This window comes from Pediculus humanus, genomic scaffold, assembly GCF_000006295.1.
Source record: "Pediculus humanus corporis 1103172107540 genomic scaffold, whole genome shotgun sequence".
In the NCBI taxonomy this organism is placed as follows: Eukaryota; Metazoa; Arthropoda; class Insecta; order Psocodea; family Pediculidae; genus Pediculus; species Pediculus humanus.
In genome coordinates, this window is record NW_002987155.1 from 507,322 (window position 1) to 531,366 (window position 24,045).

A 24,045-nucleotide genomic window follows, 5' to 3' on the forward strand; every position below is an offset into this window, starting at 1 on the left:
TTTTTAAAAACAAAATGTTTCCCTTTTTTCCTTTTAATGTTTTTTAGTTAAACTCTTATTATTCACTTACTTGTATTATAAATTAATTCCTTTCTTTTTTTTAATTTAGGGATTTAGGAAAATTTTTACCATAAAATGGACAACCCTGAACAAGAAGATATTATTATTATTATTATTATATGAATGCGGGTGAATGAATGGATTTTTTCAATCAAATATCAATAAGGTAATATTTTTTTTATTGGGTTATGGTATATTAATCGCTTTTCTCTCTCTCTCTCTCTCTCTCTTTCTCTCTCTGGACATAAAAAAAAAAAAAACAATTTTTTTTTTTTTTGTTAAGAGTCACTTACTTGCATGTATATTTCATAAAAAAATTTTTTTTTTTTTTACAAAAAATAATTATTTTAAACTACTTTATATCGAGCTTTGTTTAGAATGTGATGAGGCGAAGTTTGTAATTTTAATAATTCCTCCTTTATTAACCTCGTGATTTCAACTTTGGCCTTTGACACGGCTAATTCGTTTGTACTTTCTATCGCCAGATATAATTTTCTTTCTCCATCGGGTTCGACTTTTTTACCCGGTGGATAAAATGTACCCCTCACCGTGATACCCGCTTCTGAATATTCGCTGATTTGAGCCAAAGCTTCCTGTTGGGGGGGGGGCGGAAAAAAAAAAACGAATGAAAAAGGTGGTCGATACAATTTTTTTGTGTTTTTTTTTTGTCTTACCTTTGACGTGACTCGCCATCTTGCCTGTTGTGGAAAATCGTTTATTTCCAATTCTTCTTCGTATTTTCTAAACGTTTCAACTTGTTCTTCGTCCATTTTATCATCGTCTTCTCTCGGTTGATAATTTAATTTTGTATTAAGTTTGGCAGCTAATTGTTCTGCTACGGTTTTCGGCTGAAAATTAGGAAAAAAAAAATCAGAATTAGAATTCGAAAACTTTTCGTTTTGTAAGATGTAGATAAAAAAAAAATGACTTACCGTGATTAATGGTTGGGATCCTGCTCCTTTCAAAATGGCTTCCGCCGCTTGTTGAGTCGCTCCCTTGGCATCCGGACCCAGATTTTTAGCCATGTTTATTTTCGATGCTCTCATTTTGGCCAATTCGAGTTTGTCTGTCGTTGAAGGCGTGTGATTGGGAACTCCGGGAGTTGGACCTAGAGGATTGATCGTTCCTATGGGTGCTTTTATTTCTTTCACTATTCGCTTAGGAGCCAACATATTTTCTATTTGCTGATCGATATCCTGTTCCAAATCCTCATCGTCAGAATCTTGAAGACCCAGTGCCGCTTTTTGAAATTTCTTCTTTTCGTTTGCCATCATGGCTTCGGATTCGTCGAATTTGAATCCCTTTCCGCTGAATCCTCCGCCGGTGTGAACTTTTTTCCCCTCCGCAGCTAATTTCGCCTTGTATCGATCCCATAAATTCCTTAACGATTCGGGAACGGCGACGGATGACAGTTCGAGAGCTCGAATAATTTCACCCGCGTAACGTTCTTGTTCGGGTGTTATGAAAGTGTAAGCGACTCCTTTATTACCCGCTCTACCCGTCCTGCCACATCTGTGAACGTAATCTTCGTAATGATTGGGACAATCGTAGTTAACGACCAGAATCAATTGCTTCACATCGAGTCCTCTCGCCGCAACGGAAGTTGCTATTAAAAGTTTCACTTTACCGGATTTAAAATCGATTATCGTACTATCTCTATCGAACTGATCGATTCCACCGTGTAATGACATGCTCGGGTAAGAAGCTTTCATAAGTTCTTTAAGTAGATCATCCGCACTTTCTTGTTTGTCAACGAAAACTATCACACTACCTTGATTTTGATATATACCCAATAGTTCTAACAATTTTAAAAACTTTTTATCCTCGTCCAAAACGACCACGTGTTGTTCCACGTCTTTACACACCACGCTTCTCCCACCAACTTGAACTTCTATGGGTTTCGTCAAAATTCTTCGGGCTAAAGCTTCCATTTGCCTGGGAAACGTAGCACTGAACATTACGGTTTGACGGTCGGGACGTACGTTGTCGATTATACGCATGACCTGGGGTTCGAATCCCATATCGAACATTCTATCGGCTTCATCCAATACGATATACGTGACTCTGAGCAAATTGGTGACGCGACCACTGTTTGCGGCAAGCATATCGATCATTCTTCCAGGCGTGCAAACAACAATATCAGCCCCTCGTTTCAATTCTGCAATTTGCTCCGATATTCCCGTGCCACCGTAAACGCAGACAACCTTGAGAGAAACGGATTTTGAAAATTTTTTGCAATCTTTACCTATTTGCATACATAGTTCTCGGGTAGGCGTCATTATGATAGCAATAGGCCCATCGGTTTCCTCTAACGGAGGCTGATCTAATATGTGACGAAACATGGGAAGAAGAAAAGCCAAAGTTTTACCACTTCCCGTTTTTGCTATACCGATGAGATCTCTTCCAGACATAATAGCCGGAATGGCTTGGGTTTGAATGGGTGTTGGCTTTTCGAAACCATTTTTTTTTAAAATTTCTAAAACTTTTTTGCTGACTCCACACTGAGCCCATTCTTTTATTGGTTTCGGACAACCTTTTCCTTTGACTCTGATCCCTTCCAAATCCTCCCTATATTTTTCAACTTCTTCGTTAGTCATTTTAGCAATTTCCGGTACTTCGATATAAAAATTTTTTCTAAATGGTAAATAATTTATCGTCGAATGATCCACTTTAGCCAAATCTTTTTTTTGCCTGTTGGCAATACCGTCAGCAGTCAATTTCAAATCTTCCATTTCTTCTTCCGACGAATATTCCAAACCATCTTGATTTTGTTCAATCAATTCACCCTTTTTCTTTTCGACTTTTTTTTTCGCTACCCCGGTTAAAATTACCAATCCCGGTGCATTTCCTTGTTCACCCTGTTTCCCTGGTTTTTTAATTTCCAATTTGTTGACGTGACGAACTTCTTCCTCGACGGTTTGCATGAATGCATCTAAAGGATCCAATTCTTCATCGTTATTTTCTCCTGCTTCCTTTTTATCTTCTTCTTCTTCATCGCTATCATCTTCCAGATTCCATTTTTTTTGAGGGATTTGAATGTTAGCTATTGAAAAAAAAGGTTTAAGTAAAAGGTTTAACAAATTAAAAGATTGTTAATAGTTGACTTTCTACGACAGAATATTTACTTTACCTATTGTCCCTTTTAAATCTTTTTTCGTTGCTTCCAATTCTTTTTTTTTCCTTTCAGCTCTCCACCTTTCGATTCTTTCCCTTCTTTTTTGCATTTCTTGTTCTAATCTTTTTTGTTCTTCTTCCTATCGGAAAAAAAAATAAAAATGAGACGATTAATTTTTTAACAAATCACATTCTAAAATAACTCGAAACCACAAGATGTACAGTTTGATATAGAAAACTCGACTAGAGCTAATCGATAATTGTAACAAAACGGTACCTTATCTAAATTGGTAGCATCAAACACAGAATCTTCTTTTTCTTCTTTTTTGGGAATGTAATCTTTAGATTTAGATCGCGATCTGTCTTTTCTCAATGACTTCCCATGACTTTTAGAATGTTTTTTTTCTCTACTGCTCCCTCTAAAATCAACACAAACGAATTCTTGAAAGCTTAACAAAAAAAATTTTCTCATTTAACAAGAATAAAAACTAATCATATACCTTTTACGTTCGTGATCCCTCGATCTTTCTTTACTTCTGCTTTTTGACCGCCTATATCTATCCCTATCACCATCTTTAATTCTATCTCTGGAACGACTCCTTTTATGCCGGGATTTTGTTTTTTCCCTACTCCTCGATCTCCTACTTCTTTTTTTTTCAACGCTTACACTCCTCGATCTCGAACGAGATCTTTTACGATGACTGAAACAATGAGTTCATAAAGTAACAAACACATCCTCCATAAAATACCACAGTAAAATTTTTTTTTTTTAACTTATAACAAAAACTTACCTACTGCTTTTTACCATTGTATATATATTTAAAAAAACGGTTACCTAATAACAAACTAAAAAAAAAAAAAAAAAAATTTTTGTTCCCTTTACGTTATTCTAAATAATTCACATGTTTATAAAATAATAAGCTTTCATTTCAAATACTTGAGCAAAGTAAAAAACGTCGTGGAATTAGAATCGCAATATGTAAACTTTACAAAAAAAAAAAAAAAAAAACACGATCAATGCCCGCCAAAAATTTACACGATGATAAATATACATCAATGTTTTACATATAAATAATAATTCTCGGGTAGTGAAAAAAATAATAATAATAAAATGTAAATGCAGTGATAAAATTAATGAAAAGTGTACCGTTTGTTCGTTTTTATGTTATTGTTTTAATAAATGTGAAATGGAGAAATTTGAAAAAGTTGAAAAAATCGGTGAGGGAACTTACGGTATAGTTTTTAAAGCCAAACATAGGATAACAGGAGAAGTTGTTGCATTGAAAGGAATTAGGTTAGATGGTGATTCCGAAGGTGTTCCATCTACGGCACTAAGAGAAATAGCATTGCTCAAAGAACTCAAACATCCAAACGTCGTTCAACTATTGGAAGTTGTTCACATGGAAAAAGTTTTATATTTGGTTTTTGAATATTTTTATCGGGATTTGAAAAAATTCATTGAAAAAGTCGACGGTGACATACCGATTAAATTAATCAAAAGTTATTTGTATCAATTGTTAAAAGGATTGCAATATTGTCACACTAATAAAACATTACACAGGGATTTGAAACCGCAAAATTTACTCATAGACACATTGGGCAATATAAAATTAGCTGATTTCGGTTTGGCTAGAACATTTGGACTACCGACACGTTCATTTACTCACGAAGTCGTCACATTATGGTATCGTGCACCGGAAATATTATTAGGTAGTAAATATTATACGGTCAGCGTTGATATATGGAGTTTAGGATGTATTTTTGGTGAAATGGTAAGGTTGTTTTAGACATAATCGATTCAAACCCCCCCCCAAAACTTATTTATCACTTACCTTTTTTTTTTTTTCATCGAATCAAGGTTATGAAAAAAGCAATGTTCCCTGGAGATTCTGAAATAGATCAATTATTTAGAATATTTAGAGTTTTAGGAACACCTCACGAAGGTGTATGGCCAGGAGTTACACAATTAGACGATTATAAATGTAGATTTCCAGTATGGGAACCAATGTCATTGGGAGAGGAAATCATTCCAAGGCTCGATGATAAGGGTATTGATTTACTTTCAAACATGTTAAAATATGATCCATCTAAAAGGATATCTGCCATGGAAGCTTTGGATCATCCATTTTTTGAAAAAGTCGAATTCGTTCCTCCTCCATTGGACTACGAAAGAAGTAGTTCAACTTCGAGTACTGATTGACATAAAAATTATCATTATTATTATTATTATTATTATTATCTGTGATATATATATTATTTTATTTTTTATTTTTTTTTTTTCGTTTGTCGTGTCAGTGGTAATATGTATTTTCAATAATTGTTAATTATTTCTTTCCTAATCCGTAATATTTAAACATAAACAATGCAAATCATTTTTTTCTTTTTCGTGTCACGTGACCATATTAATAACATTCTTAATAATAATAATAATGATAATAATGATAGTGATAATAAAAGTGTCGAGTGAATATTAGTTTCTTTTTTAAATTAGTTTTTATAATATTTATTGTGTTTAATAACGAGTGTGTTCAACTGTGTCAAATGTATTATTATTATTATTATTATTTTTAATGATTGTGATTGAAATTAATTAATTAATTAATTAATTGATAATTATTTAAAATATTATAATTTGATATTTATACGTGTGTGCGCGTGCGCGTTTTTTTTTTTCTCAACTAAAAAAATAAACCGAATCGATAACCGAGTTCAAATCGAAATCACCTGTTTGTGGAACTCTTTTGAAAACTTTTAATGCTTCCGCATCTTTTTTCTCATCTTTAACGTAGACGTCGACGAAAAAATCCGATAAATCTTTGAGTATGGGCTGAGAATGGAGTGCGACGAATTGTCGTCTGCAATATTTATTCATTTCGTCGACGGTGCACGCGTGAGTCCAATAACAATCGTGTATGGATGCAAACGTCAGATTGGATTGTTCGCAATGCAAAGCCGTCAACACCATGTGAGACGAATCTAGGGAGTGTATGAAATTGGGTGGGAAAGCATTTTTTTGCTTTCTCTGATTCGGTTTCCTGCAATAAAAAAAAACGGACGTGGATTTGAGAGAGTTTTCTCCCCACTCGAAAGACGCCATTTTAAAAAAAAATGTCTTACACGGGTTCCGCGATCGGATTTTTTCCCGGTTTCCCATAGGGTTGCATGACCAATAATCCTATCGGCGTTATCCATTGCACGAAATTTTTTTGATTGCATATGACTCCAGCGCATTCTATGAACCAATCCTGTATCGTTTTCGCCGACGTGAACATTTTCTGTATGCTCAAAAACGTTTTCTCGCTCAGGTACGTCGCCGCGGGCCACAAATCCTTTTGCGGAAAATTCGGTATGTCTGGAAAAACGATGGGGAAAGAATGAAAAGTTTGAAAGTCCTCCTCCCCCCTCCCCCCCAAAAAAGGTTTTTTTTTTTTCTTTCGAATTCGTACCTTCCAACTGTTTGATTATTTGACGTATGGCTCCGTAACGCGTGACTCCGTACACGGTCGTCATGATTGTTTGTTTCACGACTTTTCTTTTTATGTAACCCTCGAGCTTTTGTGCGATTTTCAAACCATTTTCCGCATCCTTCGCTCTCATCTCTTCTATGATTTCGATAATGCTACTGTAAACGTCTTGAGGCACTTGACTAGGAGTTAAATTAACACTTTTAGCACCCGCCTAAAAGCAGAAGAAAAAAAAAATCACAAACGAACGGAAACTATTATTATTATTATTATCCTTATTATCATTATCATTATTCTCACGTAATCTCGTCCAAGGGCGGCATAATGTTGCAAACCGTTACAGGATCCATCTTGATGAACGGGAAAATGACTCACGTATTCTTCCGGATTTGAATGTTTCAAAACTTTTTTTATTTCCATGCAAGCCGCCAACGTTTGCCAGGGCTCTTCCGATTTGACCCACCATTTATTTCCGGTCAGAGGTTTTTCCGCCGAGTCTAATATTTCCGGTAGCATTTCGTTCGCGTATTTCAATCTGTCCGCCAAAGATTCCTTTTTTTTAATTCCGGTTAAATTAATTACGTGAGTCTAAAAAAAAAAAAAAATTTGTTATCGTTATCATCATCATCATCATTACTATCATTTCCTTTAACGGAAAACTCGATTCGTGAACCTTCAACCAATCGAATCCTTTGGGTCCCAACGGTTTTCCTTTGGCAAAAATCAAAAGGGAACGAAATAAATCACCCCCGATGTGACTCAAATGCGGCGGAATCGGATACACTCGACCGCGAAAATCGTAATTGTGAGGTAACCAAAATATACGATTTCGATACTGAAACAAAAAAGAAAATTCCACATGATGACCAACAGAAAAAAAAAAAAAAAAAAAAAAATTTGAAAAAATTTAACGGAAAAAAAAACCTCACGTGATTGGCTAATGATAATTTATACAACGCTTCGCACCACAACGCGTATTGATTTTGCCGTTCCATGGCTGAGGATTTTTTCTTTTTATATTCTTCGAATCTTTCTTCTTGACTCATTTCGGACGTTATATTCAAAGGATTGTGGTTGTTGACGGGGGTAACAAACGAGGGAACGTCAAGCTCATCATCTCCGCCATTTTGAAAAACTTCTAAAGCCACATCTAACACCTTAAATTAACGTCGCCATTAGAATTATTAATAAAAAAAAAAATTCTCCCTTTCGTCATTCAATCAATCATTCATTCATTCATTCAATCAATCAATCAATCAGTCAATCAATCAGTCTCACCTCTTTATTAACTATCCACGGAGTATTTTGTAAAGTGTTTAAAGCATCGAACGTTACGTACAACTGATGAGAATTTATCGGTTTAAAATCTAATATTTGACTGTTGGGTTCTTTTGGCACTCTGAAACAAACACGGGATTTAAATTTTCAAATATTTTCCCGCCATTTTCTTTTTTTAAAAAAAAAAAAAAAAAGTTAACGGCTGTTTGAGATTTATTCGCTACCTGACAAAATCGGAAGTACTTAATAGATAACCGCCGTCGGTCACGGATTTCCACGGTTTCGGTGGGCATACCATCGGACATTCTTTTGCCGGTATGTACAAATGATCCAAATTGCATTGCTGATAAAGTTTACTGATGATCGGATGACATTTTATTTCTTCAAGAGATTTTTCTTTTTCTTGTCTCATTATTGTGTAAAACACCGGTATGGTTCTACGAATTGAAAAACAAAATGCATGATTAAAACAAGATGGAGGACGTGAGGGAAAAAGAGGGAAGACGTGAGGGAGTGGGAGTGGTGTGCTCTTGTAATCCAGCTACTTGGAGCTACTGGGTGTAGAGGATGGTTTAGGGGCGGGGATTCTGGGATTGGATTTCCCACTAGGGGTAAATCTTGGATGCTTTGGGGGAGCCCGAGGTTGCCAGATTGAGTTGTGTGAGTTCAAATCCTGTGAGTGGGAGTTTCATATCCTGTACCTAAATAAGCGGGAATGTGCCTTGTTCGAGTGAGTGAGTCTGGGTACTTGATCGAAATAGGGAAAATGCGATGTGAAAGGAAGACAGATGAACGGGATTCGCGACCCCAAACATCTCTCTCTCTCTCTCTCTCTCCCTCCCTCCCGGAAAGGATAGAGAACTAGGTGAGGGGTACATATAATACATCTTACCTTTCCATCGAACCGTTGTTTACGACGATCGTTAACTTTTGTAAAATAACATTAAATAAAAATTTTCCTATTTCTTTTTTTATTTTGACCGGCCAATCAACTTCGAGCATTCCCTGGAAAACACGATAATATAGCATAATCTCCATTACCGATGATGATGATAATAATGATAATAAAAACATCACTCACGATAGGATATTTATGAGAATATTCTTCTAATAGCATTTGCCATTGTTGTCTAGAATTGAAAGCAGGTCCCTTTGGATTCTTATACCATTCGCCATATTTTTTAAATAAATGTACCGTGTTTTTAACAATATCACTTTTTTCTTTTTTTATTATTTGAAACCTGAAAAAACACAATCATCGTCATAATAATAATAATGATAATAATAATAATTCTAAATTTCGTTTTAAAAAAAAAAACTTATTAAGTATAATCACCGATTGTAAACTTCGTTTCCCAATTCGATCAGTGTCGTCGTCATGTTCGGATTATAATTTCCAGAATAACCAATTAAATTAGTCACCGTGTCCATCATTATTTTAACGTATTCGTTAACGGATAAACATTCGAGGTAAACGGGTAGAAAAAAACTACGAGTCCTTTTCGCGTTTAATATTTTTTCACTTTTTAAACTTTGACAAAAACCCTCCCACATGTCGACTTTCCATTTTTTTTTCAACATTTCTAAATCTTCGTTCTGAAAGAAGAAGTGACGCGTCCATAAACCATACATACGCACAACAGTTTTTTTTTTTAAAATACAAAAATTATTTAATTACCGCTTGAAACGTATCCATATTTGAATTTTTCATTGTTATCGCTTTGACATAAATTTTACTTTTTTTTTCCAAAAATGATTGTTCTTCTATCAACGAATACAATTTGTTAAATGACATGCTGTCGGTGTTTAAAGGTGACCTTGTGAAAAAAAAATAAATTGTAATTCATTAAAAAAAAAAAATTGAAATTTAATTGTCATCATTATTATTAAAACTCACTCCAATTTATTTTGAGTTTTGTATAAATCATCGAGTAAAGTCCCTTCACTTTTTAAAAATATCCTTTCCGGTGGGATTTCATAATTGGGAAAAACTTCTCTTATCGTTGATAAAATATTATTTATTTGTTGACTGTTTAAATTTGTTTGCCTTAAAAGATCCCCGAGGGAATAATTCTGAAAATAATAATAATAATAAAAGGTTTTGTTTTAGAATTTGTGAGGAAAAGGGGGAGAGAGAAAGAGAGAGAGAGAGAGGAAGGGGAAATCAAATTTTACTAACCTCCCTTTCCATCGTATTAAAAACTAGAGTAACTTGTTTTTTCCAATCTTGTATCGACATGACTTTTTTCCCTTTTACAATACCCAAACAATTAAGTAAAGCTGCATAGGTTTGCAAATTGAATGATATTTTATCCGCCATCATTAATTTAATCAATTTACAAAAAATCGTCCAATTATGCTATGAAAAAAAACAATGATAGAGACAAGTTTTGTTATTTTCTCCTTTTTCCATTAAATCCTGATGGATATAATCATAAAAGAAAATGACTTACAGGATATGCGAATAACAAATCGTTATAAACTAAAACTACATCTTGAACTTTTAGAATTTCAGGCCATATTGATTTCTTTCTAAAATGTTCTAAAATTTTAAGAGCATCTTTCGATTTATTGCACGTTATGGCCACATCAACGTACGAGTGAAGTAACGATAAATTTTCGACAACTGTTAAATTATTATTTTTATCATTAATTTTAAATAATTCTTTTCGAAGGCTGAAAAATAATAATAATAATTATTATTATTAACAATGTGTTAGGTTGACGATTGATAAACATACAATTTCAACAATACATTACCTGTAATTATTTGTTTGAGTGTTATTCTTCGATAATTTTTTCGATTCTTCTTCCTTACTATTATTATTATTATTTAAAAAAAATGGCGGTTTGGGAAATTTATTGTAAATTTTATCTTGGTATGTCATGCTGGGATTTTGAGCGAATGCTTTTATATCATTCGGTTTTAATTGTTGTATTTTAATTTTTGTCTTTGTACTATTGTCACTGGTTATGTTCATCAATTCCGAATATGAATTCTTACATGGTTTTTCTTTTTTTCTTTCTTCTCGAAGCCATTTCTCATGTCTTTTTAATATGTATCTTATAACGGAACTATAATTTGTTGTTGACCTGTATGTTTTGCATTCTGAAAAACACAAAAAAAACATTTTGTCATGTTTGTATGTTAAAAACAAATCATGTTATTGTGTGTGTTGATAATACTTACGATTATTAACTAAAACGAAACGTTTTAAACATTCTGTGCATGTTTTACTGCGATTAAACATTTTATCACATAAATATTTATTTATTTATTTATTTATTACACTTAAATTATTAATAATCCATAACAAAAAATTTTAACTTTGTGTTTAGTGTTTAGATATCATCACATTTTAAAATAATTTTTTTTTTTTTTTTTTTTTTTTGGTCCCCTAACGATTGTGATTCACGCATTCAATGCGTACCGTTAATAATTATAATCAATCGTTAGAAACGATTAAAAATTAATTTTTTTTTTTTTTTCTCTCACCCTTTTTGGTTATATAAAACCGGCATGGCAAATCCATTTATACATAAAAAAAAAAAAAAAAAAAAAAAATTGTAAAAAAAAAAATATGATAACATAATAATAATAATAATAATCTCACGCGTTGTGAATTTGACTATTATTATTATTATTAATAATTTTTTATTATTGTTATTAATTAACGATTTGAAAATGTTTAAGCTATTATTATTATGTTAAATTAATAATTAAACAATAATAATTAATAATAAATTGTTTAACATTTATGTTTAAGAGAATAAAAAAAAAAAAAGTGTTCGTTAAATTTAGCTCGTACGTAAAGCTCATTTGTTGTGACTATAATCGACCGCGTAAGTGTTACCAATGTTACCAACATTGAGAAAAATCGTAATTAAGGTGTTAGTCTAAATGTTGTTAATTCCGATATATATATATATACTTTCATTAATTATTATTACAAATAAAGTAATTATTTTTAAATATTAATAATAATATCGTTATTAAGTACATATCTACGAATTAGTATCGTTTCCCCCCTCCCCCTCCCACCCCCTTCTTTTCACATTTCGTAGGTAAGCTAATTAATTTTTTTTTTTTTTTTTAAATTAAATTAATTGTATGTAAAGAGTGAGAGAAAAAAAAAAGAACGTGATGGTGATTTGCCCCGGAAAAAAGCAATATATCAATCGCGTTCCATTTTTTTTTTTTTTTAAATAAAAAAAAAACCGTTAAAATTCTTTTTTTTTTGGTAACGACCACCACCACCACCACCACATTATAATGTATAAGTTTTACATAATAATATACATTTACCGTCAAAAATTTTATCTCGTTTAATATTAATTAAGTGAAGAGAGAGAGAGAGAGAGAGAGAGAGAGAGAGAAACGCTTAAATTTTTTTTTTTTAAATTAATAATAATAAAAGTGATATAGTGTTGTTATTTAATTAATAGTTACATATTTATTTATTTATGTATTATTATTATTATTATTTGTTGTGCTCATGTGGTTACAGGTTTGTTTTTATTTATTATATTATTATTATTATTATTATTATTATTTGATATTTCATAATCAATTTTAAATATTTATGAAATATCAATACATATATATAGAATATAAGTGGATAAGTATGCTTATTAAGTATTTAAACCCATTTTTTTCGAATGTGAAAAAAAATCACTTTTTGTTAAAAAAAAAAATTTTCTGCACACACATTATTTATTACATTACATAAATTATTATTATTATTATTATTAAATATGATTGATTTATGTGTAGGTGTTAAAATAAAATAAATAAATACCTCTTGGCATTAATATCACAATCGAATTCGTAGCAGAATTTCTATATGTGAGATACCATTATATGAATAATACATAGTTCGAGTGAGGAAAAGACGAAACCTGTAAGGAAAAAGAAAAATTAATATTAATGAAGAAATATCATAGATATGGATGTGGATTATATGAGAAAGGAAAAAAAAGATGAAGATGATGATTTTACATATAATTCAAAGGTATGACATTGTCTAATCATATTAATTTCATTTTATAATCATTTTATCATTAAAAAAAAAAAAAAAGTTATCGTTATAAAGTTTTTCTTTACAGGATTACATATATATATATATATATATATATATGTGTGTATATTATGAAGATTATTTTAAAATTGAATTTTTTATTAAAGGTACTGAAAAAAAAAAAAAAAATCAAATAAATTGATTAAAATTAAATATTATTATTATTATCAATGTACACGAGAATCGTACATAATTTTTTTTTTAATATATATAATTTATTATAATTATTTGTAATTGTGTAAAGTGTTAAATTGGTTTTTTAAAATGTGTATGTGTTAAATAAGGAAAATGTTTAATTTGAGAGGTTAAAAAAACATTTGTGTATTTGCTTTTTGTTAATATTGTTTAAATTTTTACATTACATATTAATTAATTTACGATATCATTACTATTATTATTATTATTATTCACTTTTTTATCAAACAAATGTAGTGTGTGTTTGTGTGTGTTTATTTAATAAATAAATGACGGCAAAAAAAAAAAAAAAAAAAAAAAACGTTTTTATCAGAAAATAAAAAATTTCTTTTTCTTAACTATAGATATTTGTTTTTCGAGAATAAATAATAATAATAAAAATGAAAATGATGTATTAAATTAATGACGTCATTAATTATGGTTAAAATTTTTTTTTTTTTTGTTGCAGGTTTTAGAATTTTTAAAAGCCAAAGTTAAATTAGATAATGGAGAAGATGGTTACGTTTTTACGAAAAGCACGGAGGAAAATCCCAGGGGAAGATTTCGTTGTCACGTTTGTAACGTACCCATCGGTAGCACGAAAAGTTTGGAAGAACACACGTCGGGTAAAAATCACACGAGGAGAATGCAAGCTCAATTTCATTCACACGAAAATTTTTCAAAGATCGTCATTAAAGAATCATCCAAATTATCCACGGGTAAATTAAATTTAACCATCGTACCGTAACGGTCGGTCCATTTGACAAGAGTTAATAATTTTAGATGTCGGTGGAAAAGTCATCAAGGCACCCGGTGTAGACATACCGGATTTGGCACCGGGTGAACCCGTACCTCCCGGTTTTGAAGATATAGTCACGAGAGTACCGGAAATAACGTCGACTTTGGACGAAATGAAAGCTCCTCTCATTGGATTGGAATATCTGGCTGAAATCACGCCCGTCGGAGATGAAGTCGAACCCAAATATTGTTGTCTCCTGTGTAATAAAAGAGGAGATCCGAGAACGGTTTTAGCACATTTAGTTTGTTTTAATCATAGAATTAAATATATTGTGAGCTTTTTTCTCTCTCTCTCTCTCTTTCTCTTCACGTTGAATTGTATCTCTCTATCTCTCTTCTGTTAACTTTATAGTTATGGGATTTTTTTTTTTTTTTTGCTTTTAGGGACGATACTTTCCTAGAACGAACACAGCTTTGGCTTTGATACCGAAAGTGAAAGAGTATAAAAGAGGAACTGGAGAAGTTCTCGCGAAAATAGTCAAAGCCATAGAAAGTAAATTTGGTCGTTTGAATCCGGTCATCGTCGACGGAGCCATATTCGATGAGAAAAAAGAAGAATATTATCGGGAAATGAGATTGGGAAGACATTTTCACGAGACGGCGGATTCGAATTACGAATTGCTCGTGGATTTGGATTTTATTAAAAAATGCGCTCCCGAAGCAGGTATGCGCTCCCTTACATACACCGAAGAAGAAGATGAAGGCGTGGAGTACTCAATTTTTTTTTTTTTTTTTTTTGGTTTTAGATACCGTTTTGACGATAGATATAGAAAAAGAAGAAGCGAAAAAAAGGTCGACGGCTTTGAAAAACGAAATGAACAAAACGAAAATGAAAAATTCGACGACGACGACGACGACGACGTCGTCGTCGTCCCCGTCGTTTGTCGACAATTGTTGTCTGGATAAGAGAGGGAATTATGAGAAAAGATTGTTGTTGCCAAGATCGAGTCGTGGTAATTCCAAGGTTAAAAGAGAAAAATCCGTTGAAACGATTTCAACGACGTCAGCATCTCGATCGTATTCCCGTTCGAGATCAAGATCGTATTCACGTTCGCGATCCCGTTCCCGTTCGAGATCGAGTTCCCTATCGAAATCACGGTCCCATACCCATTATCGTTACGTTCGTAAAGACTACGAAAATTCGGATGTGAGATCGAGATCTCCTCGTTATTACGGTCGATCTAGATCTCGATCGAGATCTAGGAGTCGCGGGGGTTCGAGTTATCGACGTTATCGCTCGACAACTAATTATAGAACAAAATCTCCTGTTTATGTTAGGCCATCGTTTAGGACCATTCGCTACGACAGGTACGTTTTTTTAATTATACATGTACCGAGGTAAAAAAAAAAAAAAAAGAAAAATTTTTTTTCAAAACGCTTTTTTTTAATCGTTGTTTATGTCATTGATGATGATGATGATGATGATGATTTCCGTTAAGTAAAAACCGATCAGTTTTCCAAATAAATAAATAAATAAATAAAATTTTGTGTGAATTTAAATAGATTTTAAAAATTATTGTTTGTGAAAATTTGTTTTTGTGCGTATTATTTATTCAATTTTTTTTTTTTTTTTGTTTTGTCAAATGTCTTGTTTTAATTTAGGTTCTGAACGATTATTGAATTTTTCAGCTTGTATAACGATGACGATTACGCTAGTTTCGAAAGGCCGAAAAGTACTCAATCAAAAGTTGCCGAACTTCGTGATAAGAGAAAAAAAAGGGATTTGTACGTTGAGTACGTTGAAAAATTAGAAAAAGACATGGCGAAAACGTTGAAAAATTACAAAAAAAATCCGGAAAAACATCCGCTGTATCCGGCGGAATGGAAAAAATTTTGGAATCGTCGTTACAAGGAACTCACGGCCGAAGGCGTCGATGCGACGAAACACGATTTCAAACCCGAATGGATTAAATTTTGGCTTGTGAGAATGAAAGAATTGCACAACGAAGAACTGCAAATGAAAAAGGAAAAATACAAAACGGAAATCGGTCTCGTGGAAAACGATAAATCGAGCGGAATCGATTCCGACGTCATCGAAGTGTCACCGACTCCGTTGGAGTTGGACGATAAGAGCAACGTGACCGTTGAAGACATCAAAAACACTTGGAAAGCTCTCACGGGTAGCGAAATAAAGGGTGCGAAAGAAAATTCGACGGATAAATCCGACAATTACGAATTGGGAATGGTCAATTCAGAATTCGAATCTCAGGTCAGAGTCATAACCGTGTTGAGATTGTTGACGGCGTTGGAAAATCAATTGGGATCGTTGGGACCACGCGTGAACAATTTACTTGCACAAGCTATCGCTTTGGAAAAGAAGAAACCCAATTCGTCGGATGGTTTGATTGACGTGTCCGAAAACAACGTTCTCTTCGAAACGGTCAAGGAAAAACTCAAGGGACAATTGTTTGCGGGCATTGTCGAAAAACACATGGTCAACGCCACACGAACGGCCATTCAAAACGTTGCCGAACTTTTTAATTCTTGGAAAGCTCGTAAAAGTAATCCACCCCCCGTTTCTCCTTCCGTTTTATCCGCTCCCGCGATTATGCCGACTCCCGTTTCGTCGGAACCTCTCATAGTGCCCGGAATCGGAGCGGTCGATAAAATCGCCATCGCTCAGCAAATTGCGGCTGCTCTAATCGCTCAGGGAAAGACGAACGTGACGGAACAAGAATTAGAGCAGCTCATAAATGCTGTGGTCGGAATGGCGCAGGCGACGACGCGTCAATCTCCGATTCCCGTTGCGACTACGGTTCCACCGCAACCCATCGCGTATCCTTCTCCATTGGCTTTCCCTCCCGTTTATTCCCCGAACGCACCCTTGGCACAAAGAGAACAAGACTTGAAATATTCGGTTGTTGTACCGCAACAATTGTCATCGACGGTGGCGAAAACGAACGTGAACGCAACCCCTGCGAAAAATACGTTAACAACGTTTGAGGAAGTCAACAATTTTAAAAATAAAAAGAGTTTCATGTCGAAAGAATTGAGCGAAGAAGACATGAAATCCTTGTTACAAAATTTTAAAGACTTGTCCTCGGAGGAACAGCAAAGTTTGATTGCGTATTTGAAAGAAATGGAATCCAAAGATCCCAACAGCGTGGAAAAATTACGACAATTTGTCAATTTCGTCGGTGACAATCCTTTGAAATCCGAATCGTCGAAATACAAGGAAGAGTCGAATGCGACGTCCGGAAGACTTTCTCCCTTTTCGATGAGAGAAGGAGGTGCCAATCCATTTATAGACGACGGGTCTAAAACATGTTCGAAAAATTTGAACGATGACGAAGACGACGACGACGACGATCACGATGTCGGTAATGGAAATGATAACGTTGACGACGTCGTCGAAGGCGACGATGACGACGACGACGACGACGACGACGATGATGATTACAGTTACGAAGATATTTACAAAGCCGCGGAAAAGAAAATTTCAGGGAGATCCGTCGTGGAAAAAATGATTGAAGAACAACAGAAAAAGGTCAAACTTTCGCAACCCCCCCGTTCGTCACCCGCGAGCGAACAAAATTCATCGAACGAAACAACAACAACAACAAACGTGAATAAATCCGACGATCCCGAACTCGTTTTGAGCGAAGCCAAAGTCATGATAGCCAACATAATGGGTCAGTTGCCATCTAAGTACAACGTGGGAGCGACGAGGAACGCGAACGTTCGAAATTCGTCGAACTCTACGTCGCGAACGTCGCTTCCGCCACCGCCGACGGGAGTGGCGGCGGCGGCAGCAGCCGTCCTCGACGTTTCATCATCGTCGACGACGACTTCCTATTCGTCTCGGACATTTTACGAAAATTCACCAAGTGCTGCGACAAACAAAATACCCAACAACAGTGGTTGTTTACCCAACGATTACGGTTATCAGGATCATAGTAGTAACATGTTCGGTTATTCGAATTGCGAGAATTTCACCAATTATTCTCTCGGTTCGGAAAGTTACCACCCGGATCCGAATAACGGTAACGATTCGTACTCTCAAAGGTCGCAAACTTTGACTTATTCGAGTTATCAAAACGCAGAACAAAATTCTTATCACGGTTACGAATCGTGGAACGATTCATACTCGCAGTATTCGCACGCACAGTCAACCCCCGGATACGGGTGTCCGACTTCTATACCTCCACCAATGATTAATTACAATAGGAATACAGTGATGCCGTACGAAACCCCCGCCACGAACGAATACAATAATACTTTAACGATGTACAACAACAGCCACAACAGCAGCAGCAGCAACAACAGTAACAACAACCACAACCACAACAACAGCAACACATATAGGGAATATTATTAGAATATTCATTTATTTAATTTATTAAATTGTTTCATTTATACAAAAAAAAAAAAAAAAAAAAGTAAATATATGTAAATTTTTATGTTGGAATGACTTATTTTTTTAATCCAAAAACTAACAAACATAAATATCGATATGTATATATTTATCAATTTAAATCGAATTTTTTTAATAATATTATTATTTAACGGTTATGAAAAAATAAAAAATAAAAACAATTTTTTTTTCTTTCTTTTTTTTTTTTTTTTTTTTTACTTTTCAGGACGGAATCGTTTGATGCCACGACAAAAGGTTAATTTTTGGGTTTTTTTTTAATAATTGTTAATAAATGCTTTTTTGCTTTTTTGCTTTTTTTTATTAACGTGTCCGCACGAATACGCGCGCGTAATAAATAATAAAAAAAAAAAACACTCGCGAAGGTAATAAAATTAATAATAATAATAATGCGTAATAAAAAATTAAAAAAAAAAAAAAAAAAAACACTCGTTAACGGACTGTAAAAGTCTGACTAATAATAATAATAATAATAATAATAATAATAATAATAATAATAAAAACGAAACGTTATCAAAAGAAAAAAAAAAATTGTTTCACTTTTTTTTTTTTTTGTTTTTATTACGCGTTATCACGAATCGAAAACGTTATCAAACCATAAAAAACAAAAAAAAAAAATTTTTGATAATTTATTCGACGCCATTATTATAATTATTATTATTATTATTATTATTATTATTATTATTATTATTATTATTATTACGCTTGTAAATTTTTTTAAATTTTAGTTATTAATAATAATAATAATTTATTTCAGGATCCGGATTTTATTACGTTTTGAAAGAAAAAAAATTATTTATTTATTTATTACGTGTGTGACGTCATCGTTTTATAAATTTTTAATTAAAAAAAAATCGAAAATGGGGGGGAAAAAAAACTATTATTATTATTATTATTTACTTCCGGTTTTTTTAAACAGAAATTTCTCCGAATGTTTCCAAAAAAAAAAAAAAAAAAAAAATTCGAATTTTTTCGATTACTCCCTCTCTCTTTTCCCTCTCCTCAACAGCTCTTTCCCCCCTCCCAATTCCGTTGTTTAACAATCTTTTGTACATCGCGGAATCCCCATTATTATTATTATTATCGTCACGACCGAGAAGGTTAAAGTTTAAAATAAAGTTATAATTAAAAATTTTATGATAAAAGTTTTTGTTTCATTTTTTAATTATAACCTTTTAGGTGTTTCTGCTGTTGTTGTTGTTGCTGTTGCTGTTGTTGTTCAATTAATAAGAAAATAAAGGGAGGCGTGGTTTATTATTAACCTTTTCACGTTTTCTTTCTTTTAACGTAAAAACTTCCTTTTCCTGTTGTGCCCTTTTTTTTTTTCTTAAAAGTTTGATCGATATTACCACCCCCCCCCCCGAAAAAAAAAAAAAAAAAAAAAAAACAAAAACATTTTTTTAAATGTATTTTAATCATTATTATTATTATTATTATGTAATTTCCCTTTACGATTATCCCGTACGTTTGTTTTTCTTTTTTTCTTTCGATTCCTTTGATGATGATAATAATAATAATAAGGTTTCGGGAAGGGAGGGGGGGGATTTAAATTAATTAATTACCGGAACGTTTTTTTTTTTTTTTTTTCGGTAACGAATTTTTCTTTTTTTTTTAAATCGAATAAAAAAATGGCGGATTTTTTTTTTTTTTGTTAAATTAATGGAAATTTAATAATAATAATAATAATTTTTTTCTTTACAGTTATTTGCCGGAAAAAAAGGAAAATGATGGCGGTTTTAAAAACGTTTCGGTTTACAAATCAAAAAAAAGGAAAAAGAAAAAAATGGCCCTAAAAATAACGGGATGATGATGATGATGATGATTATGAGGTGAAAACGGTGGGAGTTTGCGCCCTTGTTTTTTTTTTTTTTTTTTTTTTTTTTTGTCATATCCTGGAAACGGATCGTTGACGACGCATGCCACAAACATAGCAGAAGATACAACAAGGAAAGAAGGAAGTTAAAAAAAAAATGACGAACAAAATATCAAAATCGATTTAGCAGTGAGTCTTTTTCATTTATTTTTTTTTTTTTTACTATTGCTGTTGCCTTTTGCTGTCGTTTAAAATTTTAATTTGTTTTTCCAGTACGATTAACGCGTCACCATTTTGGAAAAAAAAAAGAAAATTTTATAAATTAAATATATGGAAAAATATTTGATTGAACTTTTTTAACAAAAAAAAAAAAAAAAGTGAAAAGTGCATTAAAGAAGAAGAAGAAATAATATCACGTGACGAAAAATTTCAAATCGTAATAATAATAATAATAATAATAATAATAATAAATTCGGGGGAAAAAAAAAAAAAAATGAAAGGAAAAAATTCGAAATAAGTGGGAAAAAAATTTTCTTTTCGTTTCGTTTTTCGCGTCGATGGATAGCGAAGGAGAAGAAAATCAAAAATCGACAACAAGTGGATCCTTCGTTAAACTTGTTCAGGATAAATACAAATCGGATTCGGATGACATCGAATCGGACGATATCGATGATATCGAATTGGTTTTCACGACAGGAGAAACGGATCCGAATTCTATACACGAGGATTTGGTACCCATAGCCGAAGAAAGTAGCGGAAACGATGATTGTTCATCTTCTTCTTACGGCAAAACCGTGCTACTACTGGAAACGGATATATCGAAATGTGGTATAGTAGACGACAGCGACGATGGTATATATTCCGGTCGTCGAAACACTCTTCCCGATCCTTTACCCTATCAGCCCATAATTCACCGGGAAATATTTTCCGGGAGTAGTTTTAGAAGGGCTACTGCGACCAAGGGTAAGGGGGTCGTGACAGCGGCAGCAGCCGCAGCCACCACCGCTGCCGCTGCGTTACCTCCTCACACTCAAGAAACGAGCGTTCAAACCGACATAACGGCATTGCCATCTCACCATCAGTGGAAATCCGAAACGTATTTGGCTCATAAAATAAATTGTAATTTAACGACGCTACCCTCAAAGTTCACATTGCCCGTGCCACAAATGAAACGTCTTCCCTTATCGAATAAGACAACGTGCGAAGCTCGCCGAGTACTACTTTCCGACATTAATTTCACGAGCATGGTACCCGAACTCTCGCGAAGCGCCGATCATTTACACGATGAAAACATGGAAACGACGTACAAAAATGATAAAAAAACGGGGGGCAACGTTTTCGAAACGAAACTTCCTCCCAACGACAATTGCTGTTGCGAATTTTTACGACGACAAGATAGTCGATCGAGTTGCGGAAGTAGTTGTTACTACGGAAGTCGGTACTATCAAACCTCGACCAATTCCATACAATCCCAATCGGGTTTGAATGATGACGTAAGACGAAGGCATTCGGCAGGGTGGAAACAACAACCCAAAATATCCGCAACGCAAATATTTTCCTGTCCTTCGAAACAGTGCATATGGTCGTCCATTCATCATCATCATCCTCCTCCTCCACCACCACCACCGTTTCCTCCTTCTTCTTCTTCTTCTTTGTTGAAATCCAACTATTATCATAATCGTCATTATCATCATTATTCTCAGGGTATGCACGAAAGCGCATCGGAAAATTTTTATCATTTGCAAAAGGAAATGCGTAAACAACCGAAAATACACTTTCACTGTTGCTACCTTTGCAGACAATCAATGCCGAATTTGCAATATGAAATCGATAGCGAAGAATCAACGGAATCCCTTATGGACGAAGCAGAAGAATTTTTAAGAAGGTCCGTCGATAACATGATGATGATTAATTCGAATCAATTGAAAAAATTAGAAAGGAGATTTTCCGACACGGATTCGATATACTGTAAGTCGTCATTCTCAAAAACAATGAGAGGAACCGGAAATAGGGATTGTAATATTATTATTATTATCATTTTCAGGTTTGGGTCCTCCGAAAACGGCACAACCATTCCTACCGAAAACGGTTAACGACATTTTTCCAAATTGTTACGTTAAGGTAATTAATCCGCAGGGTAAAGTAGTCGTTGGAAAAGTCAAATTTTGCGGTCACGTACCTGAAAAATCCGAACCTTACGTGGGAATAGAATTGTTTAACGGAAATGGTGGTGGAGGATCTTCAGACGGTACATTTATGGGTCATAAATTTTTCGATTGGTGAGTTTTATAATTACTTCTCGTTTAAAAAAAAAAAAAAAAAAAAAAACGCCATTTTTAAAAAAATTTTTTCTTTTTCAGCGAACCCGGACGTGGTCTTTTCGTACCATTTAAAAAAGTCGTGATTGCATGGAGCGTCTGAACATACAAACAAACAAACAAACAAACAAACAAAAACAAACACGAAGGAAGGAGAAAGAGAGAGAGAGAGAGAGAGAGAGAGAGAGATAGAGAAAAACTTTCTAGAAACTTTCGTGCCAATTGTTGTTTAAACGAAAATTTTTTTTTTTTTGTTTTTAATTAAAAAAAAAAACTAACAACGCTTTCGACGGCTCGTTAAAACTAATTTAATTTTTTATTTAAAAAAAAAATGGCGGCGTCGACGGTTAATTTTTTTTTTACAATGATCGTTAAGACCGTCCTTTGAAAAATTTGAATTTTTTCTTTTTCCCGCGCTCGCATCGTTTCCGTTTTAAATTATTAACCGAAACCGGAATTCGTTACGCCGAAAATAACAAATTAAAAAAAAAAAAAAAAAAATCGTGTCATTAGTCGAGATGCGTTATTATTATTATCAAATTTTTTGTTAAAAATCAATCGCCGCTGTCTCTCTTCGTTTACGATTAAATGCTAATAATAATAATGATAAAAATGACGATTTATTTTTTATACGCGATCAATATATATATAAATAAAGTTTATGTGAATGAATGAATGAGTGAACGAACACCGGAAGTGTCGTTTAAATTTTTTTTTTTTACCCTTGATTTTAAAATAAGAAACGTAATAATAATAATAATAATAATTAAACTGCTGCCACGACTGCGTTAAAGTATAATAAAAAAAAACTCGCATTTTGTTAAATGTTTTAAATGTTTATTTATTGTATCTAAAAAATTTTAATCGTGCGCTCACGTTTTTGTTTTATTCGTATAAAAAAAAAAAAAAGTTGTCGTGTCATTAGATTCATTTATACGCCCTTTTTGCACGGATGAAAACAACAAATAAATAAATAAATGAAAAGTCTGCCTGCGTTTCGTCGCCGTATCATTTTTACATTTTTTTTGGGGGGTTATTTCTTATTAAAAAACATCGATAAATACGATGATAATAATGATGATGATGATGATGATGATGATGATGATGATGAAGATTAAATGAAAATCAAAGGAATTTATATAAATAATGGAAGAGTCAATCGACGATTGGATTTTTCCAAAAAAAAATTGTCATGTGAACAGTTAAATGTTTCCGTCCCGCTCTTTTTCCCTTCTCTACCACCCCCACCCCCTTCTCCCCTTCTCCCTTTAAATCTCTTATCGATAACACCATTGTTAGGGAGGAGAGAGAGAGAGAGAGAAAGAGAAAAATCAAATCAATTATATTATTAATTTTTTTTTTTTTTTTTTTTATGTAATCTCACAAATGGGGGAAAATTAATTTTAATAAAATGATGTGATATAATCATAATAATGATAATGTTAATGATAATGATAATGATAATGATGATATTTATATATATTATGTAATTCGTATTCTCTGTTATGAAATTCTAAACAAAAAAAAAAAAAAAAAAAAGAAAAAAGAAAAAATTTTTATCTGTTATTATCTGTAT

At 33.1% G+C, this 24,045-nt stretch overlaps 5 protein-coding genes across 5 annotated transcripts; 3 read left to right on the forward strand and 2 right to left on the reverse strand.

Annotated features, from left to right (window-relative positions):
• Positions 1 to 407: 407 nt before the first annotated feature.
• Phum_PHUM190120 (DEAD box ATP-dependent RNA helicase, putative) lies at positions 408 to 3,982 on the reverse strand (the record flags this gene model as incomplete). The annotated part of the gene is made up of 7 exons (XM_002425255.1): positions 408 to 653; positions 735 to 908; positions 993 to 3,103; positions 3,191 to 3,314; positions 3,452 to 3,623; positions 3,675 to 3,875; positions 3,966 to 3,982. The coding sequence occupies 7 exons, from the start codon at positions 3,980 to 3,982 to the stop codon at positions 408 to 410; spliced, it is 3,045 nt and encodes a 1,014-aa protein (XP_002425300.1).
• A 379-nt stretch (positions 3,983 to 4,361) lies between these two features.
• Phum_PHUM190130 (mitogen-activated protein kinase ERK-A, putative) lies at positions 4,362 to 5,374 on the forward strand (the record flags this gene model as incomplete). Its single annotated transcript, XM_002425256.1, has 2 exons — positions 4,362 to 4,946; positions 5,033 to 5,374. The coding sequence occupies 2 exons, from the start codon at positions 4,362 to 4,364 to the stop codon at positions 5,372 to 5,374; spliced, it is 927 nt and encodes a 308-aa protein (XP_002425301.1).
• A 474-nt stretch (positions 5,375 to 5,848) lies between these two features.
• Positions 5,849 to 11,167, reverse strand: Phum_PHUM190140 (DNA-directed RNA polymerase, putative; the record flags this gene model as incomplete). The annotated part of the gene is made up of 17 exons (XM_002425257.1): positions 5,849 to 6,209; positions 6,292 to 6,526; positions 6,621 to 6,852; positions 6,939 to 7,226; positions 7,312 to 7,473; positions 7,568 to 7,795; positions 7,917 to 8,037; positions 8,141 to 8,353; positions 8,809 to 8,921; positions 8,998 to 9,157; positions 9,253 to 9,512; positions 9,643 to 9,733; positions 9,814 to 9,989; positions 10,096 to 10,275; positions 10,370 to 10,448; positions 10,677 to 11,025; positions 11,107 to 11,167. The coding sequence occupies 17 exons, from the start codon at positions 11,165 to 11,167 to the stop codon at positions 5,849 to 5,851; spliced, it is 3,309 nt and encodes a 1,102-aa protein (XP_002425302.1).
• Positions 11,168 to 12,862: 1,695 nt separating this feature from the next.
• Positions 12,863 to 18,580, forward strand: Phum_PHUM190150 (uncharacterized protein; the record flags this gene model as incomplete). The annotated part of the gene is made up of 7 exons (XM_002425258.1): positions 12,863 to 12,928; positions 13,638 to 13,887; positions 13,952 to 14,238; positions 14,351 to 14,630; positions 14,713 to 15,274; positions 15,596 to 18,148; positions 18,547 to 18,580. The coding sequence occupies 7 exons, from the start codon at positions 12,863 to 12,865 to the stop codon at positions 18,578 to 18,580; spliced, it is 4,032 nt and encodes a 1,343-aa protein (XP_002425303.1).
• A 2,128-nt stretch (positions 18,581 to 20,708) lies between these two features.
• On the forward strand, positions 20,709 to 22,434 carry Phum_PHUM190160 (uncharacterized protein; the record flags this gene model as incomplete). The annotated part of the gene is made up of 2 exons (XM_002425259.1): positions 20,709 to 22,119; positions 22,196 to 22,434. 2 exons carry the CDS (start codon positions 20,709 to 20,711, stop codon positions 22,432 to 22,434), a joined length of 1,650 nt encoding a protein of 549 aa, XP_002425304.1.
• Positions 22,435 to 24,045: the final 1,611 nt, after the last annotated feature.